This window comes from Drosophila elegans, unplaced genomic scaffold (assembly GCF_018152505.1).
Source record: "Drosophila elegans isolate 14027-0461.03 unplaced genomic scaffold, ASM1815250v1 contig_476, whole genome shotgun sequence".
In the NCBI taxonomy this organism is placed as follows: domain Eukaryota; kingdom Metazoa; phylum Arthropoda; class Insecta; order Diptera; family Drosophilidae; genus Drosophila; species Drosophila elegans.
In genome coordinates this window covers 16,000,615-16,020,763 of record NW_024545863.1, presented here as the reverse complement: position 1 = coordinate 16,020,763, position 20,149 = coordinate 16,000,615, and the positions used below count along the sequence as shown (strand labels likewise).

Sequence of the window (20,149 nt, the reverse complement as noted above, 5' to 3'; positions counted from 1 at the left end):
AAATATATATATATATAAACACTTGTTGCCTTTAGTCAATTCAAACAACAAGGCAATTTTATATTAGAAATTAAATATAATATATTTCGATAAACGCCTCCGCCAGAAAAGAAATTAACAACGTTTGAATAAAATTGTTTTGATTTGTATATTTTCTATGGTTTTCTAACTTTAAATAGTTATTATCAGTTTGCTTAATGGTTCTCGTTTGCTTAAAGATCAAAATCCAAAATAGAACATTCAGTTACTGGCCTAAGTAGTATCGCACTTATGTACAAGTAGTTATTATGAAAAACTCTTACGGTAAGTATTCAATTGGTTTCATTTAAGTGATTTTGTGCCGCTTAAGTGTTAACTATACGATTCCGTTCTCATGCACAATCAGCGTTTTGGAAAAAACTTTAATTTTCGATCAAATTAAATGTACAGCTACGTCCTAATTCGTTACCAGCTAGAGTAGGTATATATAAGTATTTATAAATTTATACGGGTACACTCCTATACAAATAAGAAAAGGCTTCCGCATACTGAGCACACATTTTGTTGGCACCCATTCTGGATCTGCATCTGGATCCTGGATCAGGAGCCTGGGTCTTAAGGTCTAAGCGAAAATTGGTTAGCTAAACTACGAACTACTGAGGGCGGGGGGAAGTGGGCCCCTCAGTGCTTGGCGTCCTTCAGGGCCTGCTCCTCGCGGTCGGCGTCAATCAAGGACTGCTTGCGCTTCCCGTTCGAGCAGGACTCCATCTGCATCTGCTTGGCGTCGATCAGCGAGTGCTTGCGCTTGTATTTCTCCAGCTCGGAGTCGGATTCCTCGTCATCGTGCCGGTTGTGGAGACACGGGAAGTCGAACATGCGCTCGCCCTTGCCGAACACCTCGCCCTCTTCGATGGTCGTGGGCAGGCTCCTGAAATATAACACAAAATATTCGTAAATTAAGCAAAACATTATCGACATAATCACATAAATATTACATATTCATCGTTATTTCCAAGGAGTTCATCTATTCTACACAAAAATAGCAAATAAATAATTGTAAAGTGAGCTAACACAAATTATTCAAATGAATGTCTTCTAATTACCAGAAAGCAATGAACTTACATGCCAAGAATAACTTAAATAAATCAAACATTCATTAAATGAGATTTACTCATCTGTAAACTTCAATTAAGTTATTGGTAAATATAGCTTTTATAAAAATTGTGTACTATAAAATCAGATTACACTATTAATTTTAAATAAATAAAAATAAAATGATTGCTTTAACATTTATTAATCAGTCCTAATATAAAATTTTGTAAGCATCTCATCATCAGTTTGGATGCTTGGAATGAATTTTTTTGCCCTCTTAAATTGATCTCTAGGATATGCAATTTTCGAATTATACATTTATACACAATTACTAACCTGTTTAGCGTCTCTGGCAGCAGTAGGCAGACAAAGGATCCGGCAAAGAACAGTATGCCCAGGATTATCGACGGCGCCGCCCTGATCAAGGTGCCCAGCCAAAGGATGTAGGGCGCCAGGAAGGAGGCCGCGAACCCGGCCACGTGGACTGCAGCCACTCCCTGACCCCTCACGCAGGTGGGAATCAGCTCGGTGGCGTACTGAGAGCCCGACTCGTAGGAGATGGCCACACCGAATCGGGCGGCGATGGTCAGACAGGCCAGTAGAATGGCATTGTGGTTGTGCTGCTGGTAGGCGATCGCAATTCCGGCGGCGGTTGTGAAGATTCCGCCCACCAGCAGGGATCCCGAGGCCATGCCCTTGCGACCAATGCGATCCTGCAGCAGGACCAGCAGGATACTCGAGGGCAGCACTGCCACGGCACTCAGGGAGAACATGATGAAGGGCGAGATGCCCATGCCCTCCACATTTCGGGAGACGGCATCGTAGCACAGGGTGATCACCATGCTGTGGTTAAGAAAAGCAAATTAAATTGTTATATTTAAAACTTTTTTGTCTAAATAATATCACTTAAACAATCAACAAGTGGTACAAAACTATGTGGAACAAAAAAAAAATGTTGTTAAAATTAGTCATTGTAACAATATGTCTAATTGAATAAAAAGGGGCATACTAATTTAGTTCATTGCCAAATAGTAAAGATTAAATAAAGAATAATCTCCAGTTCATATGCAGCCACAAAATAGTGATTTACTACGGTTTTTTTCCCAGTGTAGAATAAGGTGATTTTTTCCTAAACATTTAAGCTATGTTCAGGCTTTAAATCCTAACAAATCCTTTGGTTTTTTTTGGATGTGGAGTTTTATAAATAATAGCATTTATATGTTAATCGCTTGACGAGTAAATAAAATATATATAAATTAAGTAACTTACCTCTTAAAGAACAGAATGAGCGTGTTCTTGCGCATGCGTGGCGTTTTGAACATGTCCAGCAGTGTGGCCTGTTTCTTGTCATCGCCGCCCTGCATTTCGCGGGTCATCTGGCAGTGGCGCCGGAACTCATCGAACTCCGCCTGGGTCACCCGGCAGCCGTTGAACTTGGCCACCCGCTTGAGCCGCACGATGGCCCCGTCGATGTCATTCCGAGTGACCAGCCACTGGGCGCTCTCCTGCACCACAAAGTAGTAGAGCACCACCAGCAGGATGGGCAGCGAGGTGCAGGCCAGGTACATCTGCCAGTGTCCCACCAAAACGGCCAGCCAAGGAGTGAAGACCAGGCCCAGGCAGTAAAACAGACCCACTGCCATGTTGAGTCCCAGGGTTCTCATGCTGGGGCGAATATATTCGAGAACTGTTTGGGATAAATATATTAGTATAATTATAAAACAAGCTAAATTAGGGAACAAAAACCTATAAAATAAGTTAATATGCAAGATTTTTGCTCAAGATTAAAAGAAATATTAATTTTATAAAAATAAACTATCAGTTTTACTAATATTTTAAAAGAATTCTGTTTGTAGATTTATAAGAAAATCGATTGCACTGTTCAAAAAAATGGAGTAGTAAATATAAATATAAAATTGTATATTTGATATTCAAATTTAATGTTGAATAATAATATTTAAAATAAGACATATTATATTGCATAATTGAATATAAAAATACTTAAACTAAGATACAAATTTTTGATTTAAACTGGTTCGTTTTTATTTTAAATGCATTATATTAAGATTTTATGTGGCTCAAATTCAAATTAAAATAGACAATAAAAACAATTCAAACAAGAAAGAAAGCAAACTTCGGCAAGCCGAAGTTCATATACCCTTGCAGCTATTGCATGAATTAAATACTTTTGAAAACATTTAAATTATGATTTACTTCAGTATATACTGAAAAACAGTGAAGCTATGATGATTTGCAGCTCAATTATTAGATAGTTATTTTATATATTTTTATTAGTTCTATGGGAGCTATATGATATAGACGTCCGATTTTGATAAAATTTAAACCATAATTCTGAAATAATTAAACATTGCCATATGTCGAAGAACTAAACAAAAAATTAAAAAACAGAAAAGTTATAATTTTTTTTCATTTATTTCTCCGATTGTTCCTATGGGAGCTATATGCTATAGTCGTCCGATTTTGATGAAATTTAAGCCGTAAATCGGAAATATTTAACCATTACTAAATGTCGAAGAACTAAACAAAACATTAAAAAACAGAAAAGTTATAATTTTTTTTCATTTATTTTTCCGATTGTTCCTATGGGACCTATATGCTATAGTCGTCCGATTTTGATGAAATTTAAACCGTAAATCGGAAATATTTAACCATTACTAAATGTCGAAGAACTAAACAAAAAATTAAAAAACAGCAAAGTTATAATTTTTTTTCCTTTATTTTTCCGATTGTTCCTATGGGAGCTATATGCTATAGTCGTCCGATCCGGCTCGTTCCGACTTATATACTACCTGCAATAGAAAGACAACTTTTGGGAAAGTTTCATGCAGATAGCTTTAAAACTGAGAGACTAGTTTGCATATAAACGGACGGACAGACGGACAGACGGACAGACGGACGGACAGACGGACATGGCTAGATCGACTCGCCTAGTGATGCTGATCAAGAATATATATACTTTATAGGGTCGGAGATGTCTCCTTCACTGCGTTGCAAACTTCTGACTGAAATTATAATACCCTCTGCAAGGGTATAAAAATTGTCAAATAAAAAATATAAAACAAAAAATTAATATTTTCATAATTAAAATATCCAAAATCCGATTTGGATGAAAAATATTTAAATGGAATACAAAATACTTGGTATTACTACTTTTTTTTTACTGGTGTAGGTTTTTTCTGACACTTTGCACGATCAATTCGCATTGGCTTTCATCAGTTATTACTAGGTTAATATGCTAATTTTGAGGACAAATAGTAACTACGTTTTTTTTAACCATTTAGATAAAAGCCACTTGTTGAATTGTACTTAAAAATAAATAGTAGCAAATGGGAAGCTGACCTAATATTTCCAACCCAATCCAAACCACTTGTTTACTTACCTATAATGTACATTAGGTAGAAGTTTGTGTCGGCTGCCAGGCCGGAAATGAAACGGCAGAGTGTGAAAGTGCCCACGCTCTTGGTGAATATGGTGGAGAAATCACCGGCAAAGCCGCAGAAGTTGGACAAGATTAGGGCGGGAACACGGCCAATCTTATCGGAAAGCAGGCCGTAGAAGAGAGTGCCCACCACGGAGCCGATGAAGAACAGGGACTGGCCAATGCGTGCCTTGTACGCCGAGTCACAGACCCAGTTTAGCTAAATAAAAGTTAATCATAGACAGTTAGAACCGTTGATGAGTTGATTAACAACCACACTTACCTCCGTGTTCATGCTTCTGTAGCCAAAATCGTAGTTGTAGATCCACTTCTCGCACGGTTTGCTGCTGACGGTGACATTGTGTCCATTGATGTCATCCAATCGGGTGCACGAGGGCTGATCGAACTTAGCATAGATCTCCCCGATCTCCTTATAGGTCATATTCACTAGCTTATCATGATAACACCAATGATCTGGCACAAAACTAATGACTGTTTGCGTAAAGTAATGCTGCAAGCAAATAGAATAACACAATTAAATAACTAAAGCTAAGGATAGTCAAATAAGCTACTCACCATCGATACGATGATATTAATAAACCCAAAGAGGGCGAGTATCATGAACTGGTAGCGATTGAAGTCGCCACATTTGGCCAGAATCTGATCGAAATCCATTTTGAAATGAGTGTAATTGAAGCTAAGTGAGTTGAGTTCTGTTTGGGTATTGTGTTTGTACTATAGATGGTTGTGACTTGGTTCTTCAAACGCTGATTATTTTGGGGGAATAAGAGGCAAGCCCAATTGCCAGCGGAGTTCACATATGTTGTATCACAATTTATTGTTTGTTGTCACATTTGTTGCTTTGGCTTGGTCTGAAATGAAAAGAGTATTTGGGTCATTAATTTAGGTCATTAAACTTTTCCGAGATAGATATCTATATTTTGATCTAGATAAGATTATTATGTTTTTATCCATAAATCATATAAATAAACAGGCAACAAAGAAATTAGGTAAACATTTTCACAGGCAGCCATATAGAAAATACACTAGATTTGGATAAGAGATAAACCATTTGTTTGGGTTGTTTATAATTTGTACATTAACCTCTTTATATTGTTAAGTTAATGGAATTAAAAACTTTTTAAGTATGAAATTTATATTAATTTAAAAATTTTGGCTTTAAAAAGTATTATAAATATATTGTTATTGATACAAAATATTCTTGATGGGACACATTTTGAAAAATGTTTATGACCATAGTTCGCAAAAGCACATTGAATATTCTTATCATTTTCAGACTGGAAACTTTTTATGGCTCCAATTTTATTATCTAACTTGTTGCGTCTAGCCACGTTCTGTCATCAAATCCCTGTTTATATTTTCCTGCTAATTCGCCTAATATAATTGTAATAAGCAAATAAATAGATACACTTAACACGTTGGGCGGGTATTTAGCGCGAAATTCAATTAGAGAACAGTATTTCCCCTCGCGGCTAGCCATATTGAACATGATTTGCCAGCCCAGATAAGCGGTAGGCTACCGTTCGCTAATCCAAGACCGGAGACCGGAGACCGAAGATAACTGCGATCAGACTTTGACCAAACATCATTCGGCGTGTTGAATGAGCTGAAATTAAGGCCACCGGAGCGGGTTGCACAGCCAGTTACATGGGCTTATCACTGGCAAAATATTTATATAGGCGTTCGTTTAGATAAAACGCCGAAAAACTGCTGCCAGAGGGAGGCCTGACTAATACCCGGGGCCATTATGCCACTCGGAGACTGTTGTCAAGTACGAGAATCGAGAATCGAGAATCGACTTTCAATGGGGGCCCGAGCACGTGTAGATGACGGTTTAGACCTCGTACTGGTCGGCTGGATTTCTCGGAATAGTTTTTGCTCACACTTCAATAAAGTTTAGGCACTCGACTTCAGCGTGCCAGCACCGAGCATTAATAATTTACATCTTGGCGAAATAAATGAATAATTTGTGGAGCGCTTCATGCATATTTCGGCTGATGGCAACTGGTTTTTACTTCGGTTTTCCACTCCAACAACCACTTTTTGTGAGTTTTTTTGTAGAACGGATCCAAGGTTCCTTCTGATTACACACCAAACACAAAATCTGTCGAGTGTTGAAACTTTTGAAGGCAGATCAAAAATAACTTAAACTGTTTAGCAAGAAGTAGTCACATTTAAGAAGTTTATTTAGTTCACTGTTAGAATTCAATTATTAAATCATACATGTTATTTACCTCTTGTGCTAATGTATGTGGAAAATGAAAATTCAGACCACAATTTTGTTTACGAAGCTAACGACAAAGCAGATCGGGCGAAGCAAAAGTATAAATTTAAACAATTCTTGCAGCGTAGAAACAAGAGTTTTTCTGCGACGCACCACAAACAAAATTTCCCGACAGCAATTAGTATAGGGATATAAGTATGTTATTGTTTATGTCTTTCCAAATATTTTCGGTGTTTTCAAAGTTCAATGGCTCTGTCACAGAACGCACACGCCACGGCCAATAAAAATGGATATGTTTTCGCAGACCGATTTAGAAGGGGAGTTGAATTGTTTGTCCGTTTGGATAATCACGAAAACAAATGCGCACGCTCGACTTGATTTAAATGAAGTGTTGTTAAATATTTTTTGGCTTTGTTGGTGCGCTGGGCGGAACCGTTTAGGCCCGTTTGGGACGAGCTGGCCAGAGCGATATATGCGATGTGTATCCGCCGAACGCTCCTCACAAACTGAGCTGCCAAATGCCGACGATTGTTTATTAAAAACGCCAAACAGCTGTTCGCGCAGCTACGTCGTCGGCGGCGGCAAATCAAATTCAACAGGCGCGAGGGTCAGAGGGGAGGGGGGGATATGAGGGTGCTACGACCAGAAACAGGTCATAATTAAATCCAAAACCTGTGAAAAACAAACAAATAGCACGACCAAGCTCGAGATTTGCGATTTTCGGTCTTTTACGAGCGACCACACGGCGTATACTTGATTGGATTCGATACGATTTCATTTGATTCACATCCCCATACTCCACCCTTGTGATCGGATTGTAGCGCATGCAAAGGCAATTGCCTTGCTAATTCTCAAGACAAACTCCCCCTCCGAATATTTTGGTTTACTTGCCCTATAAATAAATATTCCCCATTGGTTTAATCGAGTTTATCTATTCGCAGTAGTCGCGTTGAGCAACTTCAGTGCTCATAATATCATATCGAAGGGGAAATTCTTGACTGATTCACTTCATTACGATTATTCTGCTAATTATTCATCACAATCGTAGCATTGGCTGCGATTTTGTAATATGAATTGATTGTTTGTTATTTTGGGGTCACTTTCTTTCTGCTGCGCCTGCTTTACTTTTGTTGTTTTGAGGTTTAAAGCGGAGTCATAACCGCAAAGATACTGTCCTGTTGGCATTTTTAAACTTTTATGAGGTCACATATATTTAGAATACATGTTTCGACAAAGATTAAATTAAAAAGGCAGAGAAAACAAGGTCAAAGAACAAAATGGAAACAATGCTTGTACACCTGAAGTGACAAGATATGATAGCGAAAAAGCACTTGAACTTTGCTCTTACAAGTCAATAAGAAAGATTTAACCAATTAGTAGAAAGCATAATGTGATTAATCAACGTTCTTTGGCAATTAGTAGACGACAATTTATTACACACTTGAGGCGCTTTGGTAACTTATTGTGCCTGAAGTTGAGCAGTAAGCCATAAATAAATATCAATTTGATGGCAACACTAATCAGAAATCAAAGCTCATGGCTAATGCTCTAATGCAATTAAAACCCAATCAAGTGGGTAAGGCGAGTACAAGGCGTACAGCCCACCAGCCGCCGATTAGATAATGGCCAATTTCAGACGTTGTAGCACTCAAGTAGCCGACTTCCATGTGCTAACGAGTTAGTTGCCATAAAATCGAGGTGCGTAGCCGAAAAATTCAATGCCATAACGCAAAATACGAGTTCGATCTTATCGCACTTTCCCCTCTAGTCAAAAAGGCAGAAAAAAATAACGCGAACACGTGCTGGCCGCTCTCTCGATCTTGGCCAACTGTACTTGTACTGGCCAGATGGATGGATCTTTCACAAGAGCCGGAAAATATACATTACTCTTGCCAATATTTGCATTTGCATTGCGCTTTTCTTTGTGTGGCTACTGTCAACAATGGAACAAAGAAAGTACAGGGCTCCATTGGCCCTTCTCAAAAAGCACCCGGACTCTCGTTACAATTTCATAGATTCATTAGTCATCGCACATACGCCCTGTTATCCGCAGTTCACGCGGGTATTTTCACTGAATTAAATGACTAAGCTACATTTATATGCTGCTCGGCAGATCCTCTCACACACTCCGTCTAACTTTAGCACCTACTTGAAAAACAAACAATAAAAAGGCGTAAAAACGCGAATATCAAATCAAAGACGCTAACACATCAGGGGCCAAAAATTACGACCATCATCTTCGCGACTGTATTAATTTGTTAGACAAATATTAACAGCACCTAGATTATGCTTATGCAAAGGTGTTAAGCTAAAAGGAAATATTTTTTTAGCCGCTTCACAAAAAAGCAAACAGAGAAGATTTTGGTGTCTGGCATCTTAGCTTGTTTAAGAAATATATTCTGGTCGATTTCTTTTGAAATTGGTTCTATTGGGTATTGTATTTTTATCTTTATTCTGATCGATTATTTTTTATATGTTACTATTGTGTATTGTATTTTTATCTTTATATTAATTTAACTCTTTAGCAATAGTTAAATTGGCGGCACAACATTTGTGTGTTTGGATGTCTTACACTTTTGCTTATCAAATAGTGACATCTATTAAGTCAACTGATTTGGTTTTTGTTGATTCACTGTACCGATTGTGCACCTATTTTTAAGATAATTTGTGGATAGAAAATTACATAAATTACATTGTATATATAATACATTTTCACTATTCCTTTCCTTAAGTTTAGGTCCTTGAACTGTTGGATTTTTGTGGTTTTTCTTTAGCGGTTTTGTTAGCACGCAAAACTTAAAATTCCCTGGTACCATAAACTGTTATTGCGTCTGTTTTTTTTCACATACACTTGCGAAATGTTTCGAAAACGGATTTTATAATAATAGCCATCAGGGATTGAACTTACTAATTAGGCGATTTGTTATGAATTTTGCAGTTCGCGACGTGCCGCCGATCTTCTTTTTCCGCTGATCCTGGCGAAAGCAGCAACAGCAGAAAGGAGCGACTTTCCCTCTCACTCTCTCTCACTCTCTCTCCCTCACTCAGCGATCAGCTGTTGGCCTCTCGCTCGCGATCTTTTGCTGCTGCTCGCGTGACAATTGGATTCGCTTTGACTTCAAGTTCACCGAATGTTGTCGGTTTTAAATGCTTTCGCGTGCCAGCAAAGTTCCGCTGCCAGCTGTAAGCTGCAACTGAAAATGAGTAGCGTATTCTTGGTTCTACCCCTCTCTTTCTCCTTCGCTATTGCCGTCTCTCTCCATTCAAATAAAGAGTGCACTTTATCCCTTTTACTCGCATACCCCCATTTCACACAAAAAGAAATACGGGGATCGATTGTTGGTCTACCCAATAACAACACATATCATTTTTCATTTTAATTGGGAATGATTTTGTTATTTACTAATGAAATCTTTTTCATCCAAACTCATACCAAATTCTTACCAAATTTGGATGGCATTTAATTGAAAAAGATAACTATTTTATTTTAAATATATATAGTTCCATGACTAACATTCGTCAATCTTTAAAAACACTTATAATCTTATCATTTTTATAGTAAGATATACGTATTTCAAATTAAAAGAAAAAATGCAATTGACCCAACAAATCAAGTTTGATCACTTTCCAGCTTAGAACGAGACCCCTTTTCACTGTGCATCCATTCAAGTTCGTCTACTTTAGTTTGAAAACCCTATCCTCGCTATATCGAATTTCTCTTCTGTGAACCTTCAATTGAATCGTATGTTTGCTTTTGTTTGTTGCTGATTAAGCTTTTATGACACAAATTTTTTTTGTTTGCCGGACAAACAACTATTATTATTCCATGAATATCCACATAAATAGATATACAAAACTGTTGGCATCAATTAGAGCGCTTGGAGACACAGATGGCAGTGACAAACGCCTCCATAACGAAGTGTTTTAATGGGTTAACAATTAGGGGAAGATTGCCAGATGGGATTTACTTGAATGCGGGACAATAATTGTGAAAAAAAGCCACATGCAGTAGGGGAGCGTTTCTTTGTATGAAATATCTTTATAATCCTCATCTACGTCGCAGAATTGGAGTAAAGATGGCTCTGAGTAATGCGACCGCCATTTGAACAGCAACGCTGAAGGCGAGAGAAGATATAATTTGTGTTACCGGAACACTTTGTCCGAAAGTTCGAAAAGCGTGTCCATCAGGAAAAGGGGTAAGAGAAAAGCCCCGCAGATCCGAGTGATAAGAGTTGCGGGTTCTCACCGCTGATAAAGCTCACTCTCTCTACGATCGACTCACTTTTTGAGTCGCCGAATTGGCCATCCGATCCGGACTGGTTTGTGTCAGTTGTAACCAATTATGAGCACGGGCTCAGCCCGAGCACTTTTTCGCTGCCATTCGCATTCGCGACTCGTACAATCAGCCGTGGGGCAATGCGGCGCATGCTCGACAAATGGCGTCAGCAGTTTTTCTCTATGAAATAACTAAATGCCATTTCTCCAACCCCGTGGACCCTTCCAGCGAAGCATAAAAAGCCACTCCAACAACCAGCAACAAGTGTCGTTAATCCGGCCCACCATAAATACCCAAATTTGTGGTTCTTTTCAGCTCTCACTGTATCTCCAGCTCACTCAGTTTTATAGTTGGATGATAAAGCTCAAGTCATACCCAACATTCTTTGCAAACATCATGAAATGCTATACTTAGAACGTGATGGCTGGGCATGGAACTCAATTGACAACAAAATGAAAAGGAAACCTTGATGTGTCTATTAAAAACATAAACAAATTATTAAACTTATCGAAAAGCCACAATTTTCTATTTTTTATATTAATTTAGAATCTATCCTTACAAAATATTACAATAAAATTATAATGGAGACATAACAGAAATATAGGAATAATCAGCCTAAGCACTTATTTGAAAAACGCTATTGCTTATATTGTCTAAAAAAGTTAATTATATAATTAAGCCCAATTAATAATGATTAAATTTTAAAACCAATCAAGAACAATTTAATAATAATTTAACATTATATAAACAAAAAAAATATATGCCATATATAATTTTTAATATTCAATGGAAATTTTACCCCAAGCCCAACCTATTAAATTTCAATAAAAAAAATTGGGGTCTGCAGTTCTTTGACCCACCCAAAAAAAACTTCCTTCAAATGAGTACACCAAAAAAAATGAGCACAATCGAAAGAAAGCCATTCAATTGAGTGGCCAAACATAAACACAACAATCAATTATTGCATAAACAAATCGATGAACGAAAGTGCCGACTCACCAAAAAATGCTGGTCAATTGGATCGAAGTCACCCGAGATGGGCCATGCAAATGATGTCACGGCACCCGCCCCGACTTCCCCGTCTATATATCTATATATGTATGCTGGCGGGATGCCGCACCAGCATAAATGTTGGGAATATTCCATCGCCAAGTGGGGGGGCGATGTCTCTGGGCCGGAGACAAAACCAAACAAATTGATCAGAAACAAAGGCGGAGAACTTTTCCGAACCAGTATGAATCGGTTTGCACGGTCGCCACCAAAGGCCACACAAAGGTTTACCTTTGGCAGTTTAGCGGCAATCGTCGCTACAGCTGATAGCTATAGACAACAAACACCCAGATCCGCACCCAGACCCAGCCGCCAGCCCAGACTACGCATTTACATTTTCTGGTCGAGCTGAAAAACAGACTTTCGATCGCGAAACACGTTGGGCCAGTCTTTCTTTGCGCCAGGTACATATAGAAAAAAATAGTGCAAAACTAAAGACACAGAGAGATTTTTCAATGCTGACCCTCAATCAAAAACGACTGAGCGAAAAAAAAATCAAATAAAAATAATCCAAAAAACAACACCAAACGAGCTTGGCAACGACGTCTCCGGCATAAAAAGTTTAAAATTAATTTCAAAAAGTTTTATTTGCTTATCCACTCGCACAAAACGAACAAATATAAGCGCCAACTGATATAAATGAGTCAAAAACGTGACTTTACTTTTTGCTTTAATTTTTTTGTTTGTTCTTTAATTTATGGCAAGAAAAATAAAAATATATGCGCATAATCAATGGTTAATTAAATGGATGTGTATCGGGCAAACCGCAAGCATCAATCATAGAGTTGAGTCGAGCATCGACATACATAACTAGCTTTTAAGTTCGGCATCGGTCAAATGTCATTTGAGGGGGTATCTCCAAGAAACCAGTTACAAACAGCGAAAATCAAAACATGTTATGAGATCCGCTGCTCTAAGGAGATTGCTTCCACGAATGCAATCAAGATTATCGTACATATGCATGCCCATACCAGATCCAACTGGTTGCCCAGAGATAATGGTTCTCTGTCGATCGGTTCATTTCCTTTGTCTCGCCGCACTGCACAAAACTGTAGCTGCAGCTCAGGTGTAATTGCTTCCCAACTACTTTAACAACACTCTGCAATATAGATCGTACTTCGGGGGGGAAATCCCAACACTCCAATGTCGAAAGGCACTTGAAAATATTATGTATTTCTGTTATCTAGAATCACTTTAGTCATTAAGTTGTTTTTGAAAAACTTTTTAAGAGATTGATATTTCAATAGCATTTGGTTATTTGTAAAGAATAGAAAACATAATGTAATAACTTTATCTTAACTTAATGCTCATTTCTTCCCTTTCTGTTTTACATTTTTTTTTTATTATTTTTTTTTTTGATACTTGTATTAGGATTTTAAATTTTACTTTTTTTAATGCTCTTTTCCTCTCTGCCTGTTTTTTGTACAAGTTCTTTGTTATAAAGTTCTTGATTTGTGGTACTTATACTTCTTGTTAAGAAAATCAGATTTCTGATAACTGCTCTGACTTAATTTTTTAACTTTCCAACTGATTGCAGTTTTGTATTTTATTTGTATATCTTGTAACTTGTGTCCCCCTTAATCACTGTTTGAGTCAATTGCATTTATGATTAAGGCATTTATAATTAATATTTTATCTGAACAAGCTTAAGATGCGACTTTCTTTCGTTATTTTGCATTTCATATAACGCATAGGAATGGCGCAAATGCAATACAGCTGATTAACATTAATTCCTTGGATGCAAATGAAAGCATCATTAAAGTACTTAGCTCCCACATCCTTATGAATATATGGAAAACAAGGACACGAAATGACCCTGTGCCACCCAAGGGGATAATCTTATTGGCATTCAGGATGCATTCGTGTTCCTGCTCAGCCCCACCCATCCATTTGCATTCCCAGAAGTTCCAGTTCGCCACTTTAGAGTCCACACTGGACCATTATACTGGCCAAGGCCAGGGGAACGTGTGTCTTGGTCGCGATCCAGAAAAACTAAATTGAAACCAGTTCGGGGGGAGGCACTGTGAAATGGGGAAATGGGAAATAAATAGAAAACCGCTGGCGTTCAACCCGTTCTATTTTTAAAGGGGGGCACAGTTTGATACACGTGCGCATAAACATATTTATGACTGGGTGCATGAAATCATACAACTGGCCGAAGACGATTGCATAAATTCGTTAATTGCTATTTATATGGGCAGCACTTGGCGACAGAACGAAAATAAATAGATCGAACGCAAAACTTTCCACTCGCCTGTGAGAAACTCTTTGCATGCTGCCTTTCCCGATCGCCAACTGCACTTCAATTGCCGTCAATTAATTGTTTGCCTTTGCCTTTGCTTTTGCCTATTCACACTGCACTTTGGCATCCGTCGCGTCGATTCACTGCAAGCCGTTTGATTGAGAAATTACGGAGCCACTACGACTGTCGAATGGCTCCGAACTTTCCTTTACGTTCCGTTCCGTTGGTGGTTTAGACACCCACCTATTACTATTTCTATTATACAATAGCCAGATATAGAGTACGACGCTTCACCGTTAGCACTTGCACCGACTGCAGTTCTGAGATTCCGCGGATGCGATTTCTGGGTTCCGTTCCTGAGCGAGCGCCGTCGTTCGACTGTTCAATGCTCGTCTGGTATTCAAAATATCGGCCATGACATTGGCAAAGAAAAACTACGGCGATTGTCGACGGTCACGACTGCGAGGTGCCCTGTAAAAAGGTTTAACGCAAGCATAACTACTGCATCCACATATTTATAGTGTGTAATGAAAAGAGATGGACTTTTAAAGATTATTTATATAATTGGCGTTATCTCTTTAAATAATCAATTAATTATTAATTCAATAAAACTGATGGAATGTAGGTGTAACATTTTAAGAACTCTAAAATTTTATAAGAATATTAATTAGTTTCAAGAAAATATATTTATTATTATTTTAGATAAAATCTAAATCTAAGATAAGAAAAAGTTTCCGTTTTTAATAATTTTCAAATTTCTTATCTAATTTTTTGTACAAGTAATTAAATTGTTATTTACTAAAATAAAAAACAAATGGCATTTAGTTATATACCTAAAATATGTCTCATGTCCATCATACTTCTTAATTTCTATTAATGAGAGGTATAACTAGAGCCTAATTTTCGTTGTAATGCTCTCTGGTTCTTAAACATGCTCTCCCTCTCTTTCCTTGTTTCTTTATGTTTTTGCTCAGCTGTTAAATGCCGATTTCCTGTGTTTACAGGGTGCATCTCAATTAAATGTTTGCCTTAAGGGATGCTAAGCTGTAAGGGAATTTTCGGGCCGATATCAACCCCTTTTGGGATGAGCAAACTACGCACTTCTTCTTCGTTACAATGCAGATCGGAGTCCAAAATGGTTTGTGGTATGAAAATGCGTTTCCCTAAAACGCAATAACCCAAGAACAGGTCAACACAAAAGAAATGAAACAAAAAATAACGAAATGTGGATGAGAATCAAAAAGTTTTCCGATAGGAACAACCCCATCCTACCCGTGAAAAACAAAAAAAAATAGAGAGAGCGCTGTTGAGCATGAACTGCATGCAAAATCGGTACAAACAACAAAAATGAATCTGATTATTGCAGTTCTTTGTTAACAATTATTTATTATATGTATTTTGATTTAACCAAACGGAACCGGTTCGATGTGCGCTTGATTTGTAGTTTGTTTTGCCATCCGTCTGGTCCCGATGACCAATGACGTCAGCAGTCGTGTATTCTCTTTACAAATGCCCAAATTTAATTATTTTATTTGTTTTGTTTGCTTTCATTATGCGTCTCCGATTTGTTTGAGAGCATTCACCGCTACTCGGCCGAAGAGAAAAGTCTGATAAACGCTCGAAACGACAACGGTTTTCAGGTGTTAGAGGTGAAAATAAATCACGATTGTTGGAAGTTTAGGGAATTTTAATACCTATGTTCTTAGAAAAGTCATAAACTCATGCACCTTAGAAATATTCAGAGAATTTCTGTCAGAGATTAATTTAATCTTAAAATGTAAATTTAAACATAAAATATATTGTTTATTTAAATATAGGGTTTGTATAATTTTATTATAATACCTTTATTAAATCAAATTTTATGAAAAGCTAGCTAGGATAAGAAAAAGTTTCCCTTTTAAATCATTTCCAAATTTCTAATACATTTTTTTAGCCTTGACATGCAGGCATCTCCGCCAGCGACCTTCACATTGAGTTTTGGCTTAGCCAAAATTCTTTATTTTCGTGGGATTTTCGATTCTTGGCAGCGTCCAATGAATCTGCTTACTCATTTGTTGACTCTCACAGTTTGCTGCCTATACAAATATAATTAGTCTTGTACTCTATATTTGCATATAAAATGCTTTTTGAACGTTTAGGACTACTTTGTAGAAGGGCTAACGAGTGATTTAGATAGTGAAGAGTACTGATAATGGGAAACAATTCGATATTATGATGACCTTGCCCGGCAATCGACTCGTCTCATTCCATTTGTTCAAGGTCCCATGCAACAAATGCAATTATTATGCATGCCAATATGTTTTATTAAACAAAGTGCGACAGTTCAACTTGTCAGTGCAATTTAAATTGATACAGAAATCTAAATTGGGAATCATATAAATAAGAACATATGCTATTTTTCCGCTCACTTATTCCATTTTCACATTAGAAATCAAATCTATATTTATAAAAAAAAAACTCACAATTTCTACTTCAAAGGTGTGTGTCTCTTATCGAATAAAATTGTATAACAATCAACAGTAATATCTATTAGTATTTATGCATTAAGTGTGATTTCTGGCTTTTGTAGCAAAAATTGATGGAGGTTTTTGTACTTTGCTGGGTATTATAAGCGAATTATGAAATACTATGTATAATAGTAGTAACTAATTGATTCTGGTGTTGAGTTATGGGGAAGGAAATAAATTAAAAATAGAAAAACATAAATACATATTGCCAAGTTCAATTGCTTTCATCATATACAGTTAACTGAAGGGGAATAATTGCCAGTTTGTTTGTCATTTTTCAATCTTTTAAATGCCGTCTGTTTGAAGTTTGTTGACGAACTGATTTATTATTCTATTTTTTAGCAAGATTATTATTGTTATGCTTAACAGTCACTTTTGTTTACTTTTCCTCATTAAAAATATAGCTTAAAGCTTTTAGTTTTTTAGCCAGTTAACATCTTAAGATTCTAAAATTAATTAGATTGTCTGTATTTTAAGATAATTAAAAACGAAACGGCTTTAAGGAATTCTTGGAAAATATTTATATAATTCTATCGATTGTTATTGTGATTAATCACAATTAGTTATGCTTATGCTGGGTTTTTTTGTTTTTAATCTTGGATTTATGTGATCGCTAATTCGAATGCGAATGCGGGGCAAAATAAACTAATTAGGAGTCGAATGACGCAGATTGGGTTTGTTTATCCCAAAAACGAAACCCGATAAGCTTTCTCCATGGTAATTAAATCTACTCCTTGCTGCAGAATCCCTAGCATCGTCAATCATCGGAGAGCATTGTGCGTGGTTCGAACATAAGATGTGAAAATTACCATCAAATACGATTTTCAATTGCACCAGCAAATCGGACAGCATTTGGGAAATGGGGCAAGTGGGGCAGGTTCCTGCGATTGACGGTCTCCTGGCGTGTAAATGGAACTAGGAACTCGACATCGGTGCGGACGTTGTCTTTGGGGGGTCTTCGGGTGGCCAGCTCTATTTATAGGACTGCTCAAGGACGGCAAAATATACACAGACAGACGTCGCCTTAATTTATAAGCACGCAAATCGCGTGTGCCACAGTGATACATACATATATGAATTTTCATGAACACAAAGTTTGGGAAGTGCATACAAAGGCCAAATAATTCTATGACTCAGCGGTTCTTTGATTTCCTTCTTTTATGCTGAAACTTGAAAGGAAATGGCGTTCATTATAGGGCTTCTGTATTTTGATAACCGAACAATTACTTATGGTTTCTTATGGGCTACTAAATTGATTTCTGTGCTATTTTTTGTAAACAAAACTTACAAAACACAAGCGAAAGAGAGAGAGAGAGAAAGAAGAGGCTAAGTGCCAATTCGAGCGCCCAAATTAAATTAGCGAATTTTTATCAATCTCTTTCACTGAGCACCGGAAATGTTTGTCTTAATAACTTAGCGTATATGTAATTTGCGCAATTTGTTCCTAATAATCAGATTGAAGCGGTTTCAATGATGATAAGTGAAATCGAAAGGTTAAACAAGATTTATAAATTGATGATTAATGAATATTCAACACAATGCGGCTAAAAGTTAAATTTCTAGAAAGTCGAAAATTAATCAATGTAAATGACATGCACCCCTACCCAATTACTACGATAAAATTACAATATTGTAAAAAAAAAGGGATTTAAAGTCTGAAGGAAAATCCCTGACCTGTATCACATGACGTATGCGTAATTTTTCACACACTTCATTGATTTAACAAGCCGGTATCCTGTTCCTCTGCAAATTTTATGCTCAGTTTGAGTGAGTTGTCAAGCTCAGTTAGATGGTCTCATGTTATTCAAAAATTTCATATTTACGCTTCAGTAAGCGTTAACAACGCCAGCTTACAACACCATTATTCAATGTCAAGGCAGTGACTTCCGAGTGGAGCAAACATGAGGGACAGAGCCAAAATAGAAACACTTTGCACTCTTCGTGCATTATTTAGCACTAGCTTGGGGACAACAGGAGGTCCATGTAAATGTTGAGGAACTGGGTGGAATATTGGTCATGATATGCCTCAAGGGTAATTACAGGCTGACGGGACTTTGTCAGCTGTCGGCAAAGCAAATAGCATAAGCGATCAAAGTCGTTACGAGCCTGGGAAATTATAATTGCTAAAATAATTCCTAACATCACGGGTGGGGATGATAAATAATGATTCACTTAGCTGGAATTATTAAATCAATAAAATTATCAATCTCATTAGCATGCAAGCTGAAAAAGTTTTTCGAGGGGAATTTTTTCGTACTTTGTTTTCGCATTTCTTGTAAAAGTTCAAGGAACTTATTGTCGTGAAAGGAACCATATAAATTGCTGCCCGTTAGTGGGATTTAAATGTCTGTCAGCACAAAGAACCAAGGTCCTGGCAACTCCTTGCTCGAGTAAAACGCACAAAGGGCACTGCAAATGCGAAGCGGGACAATGATGACAGAGGGTAAACGACAGCGTCAACTTTCTTTGCTCAAATACGAGTATTTGCCGGCGCCGGCACTAAAAATCAATAGCTGGAATGAGGAGATGGGGAATTGCATAGGGCAAACCAAGCATAATTGCCCACATTCGTACTATAAATCAAGGCTATTGCATTGTGCATATGAAATCCTAAATAAATAAAAAAATATTGCTTTATTGTGTCTCTAGTAGAACTAGTACCTAAAGCTTTATTAATACACAAATATTATGTTTAAATAAAATATTTTAACAATTTTGAAAAGCTTAAAAAATATTAAAAATTTTAAACAAACAAAATGGAAATATTATATTTTACAAAACTTAATAAAAAATAAGATAATTATTTTTGTGCCATTTTCGGAATACATTTTGTTTATACTTTTTCTAGAACTTTGAAGGTAAGACCACGGGGCGTATGAGCAACGGAGCAAACCACAAAACCCGAATTGGTTGAGCATGACAACTCCGAATGTTTTTTTAATTATGAAACTAATAAAGACAAATAGAACTGGCGGGGCACTAATTGGCACACCCAGAGATGCGAATCGAGGCTTGACTCACCATAATCCCTGTTTACGAACTTCCAGTTGCCAGGACAACAGTTGTGGGAACTTCGAAAGGCGAGTATATCCTAGGGCAACGCCGCCAGGACCCTCAACGCCTTGGGGCAATAAACGAATGCAACGCCAGGGGCCAATATCAGTATCATCGAGCCCGGCATCGCGTTCCTCGTCCTTCGTCCTGCGATGTTGATACTGCCAATCCGCGACGCTAACTGAACCCAAATATCCCCAGCAGGAGTCAGCAGGCGCTCGCTCAGCCTCTGCTGTGCACTGTGGAAAACGAGGCAAGCGAATGA

General features: G+C 37.4%; 1 protein-coding gene across 3 annotated transcripts; it reads right to left on the bottom strand.

Moving 5' to 3' along the window:
- Positions 1-129: 129 nt before the first annotated feature.
- Positions 130-20,073, bottom strand: LOC108135134 (organic cation transporter protein). 3 transcript variants are annotated; one of them, XM_017255763.2, is made up of 7 exons: positions 19,852-20,073; positions 5,087-5,382; positions 4,794-5,021; positions 4,472-4,730; positions 2,341-2,758; positions 1,408-1,914; positions 130-907 (listed from the first exon to the last, which is right to left on the bottom strand). In XM_017255763.2, the coding sequence occupies exons 2-7, from the start codon at positions 5,183-5,185 to the stop codon at positions 661-663; spliced, it is 1,758 nt and encodes a 585-aa protein (XP_017111252.1). In that variant the 5' UTR covers positions 5,186-5,382; positions 19,852-20,073; the 3' UTR covers positions 130-660. The 3 variants fall into 3 exon arrangements, with proteins under 3 accessions (XP_017111252.1, XP_017111242.1, XP_017111234.1); XM_017255753.1 differs by lacking the exon at positions 19,852-20,073 and adding an exon at positions 9,664-9,869; XM_017255745.2 differs by lacking the exon at positions 19,852-20,073 and adding an exon at positions 6,766-7,267.
- Between the last annotated feature and the right edge of the window lie 76 nt (positions 20,074-20,149).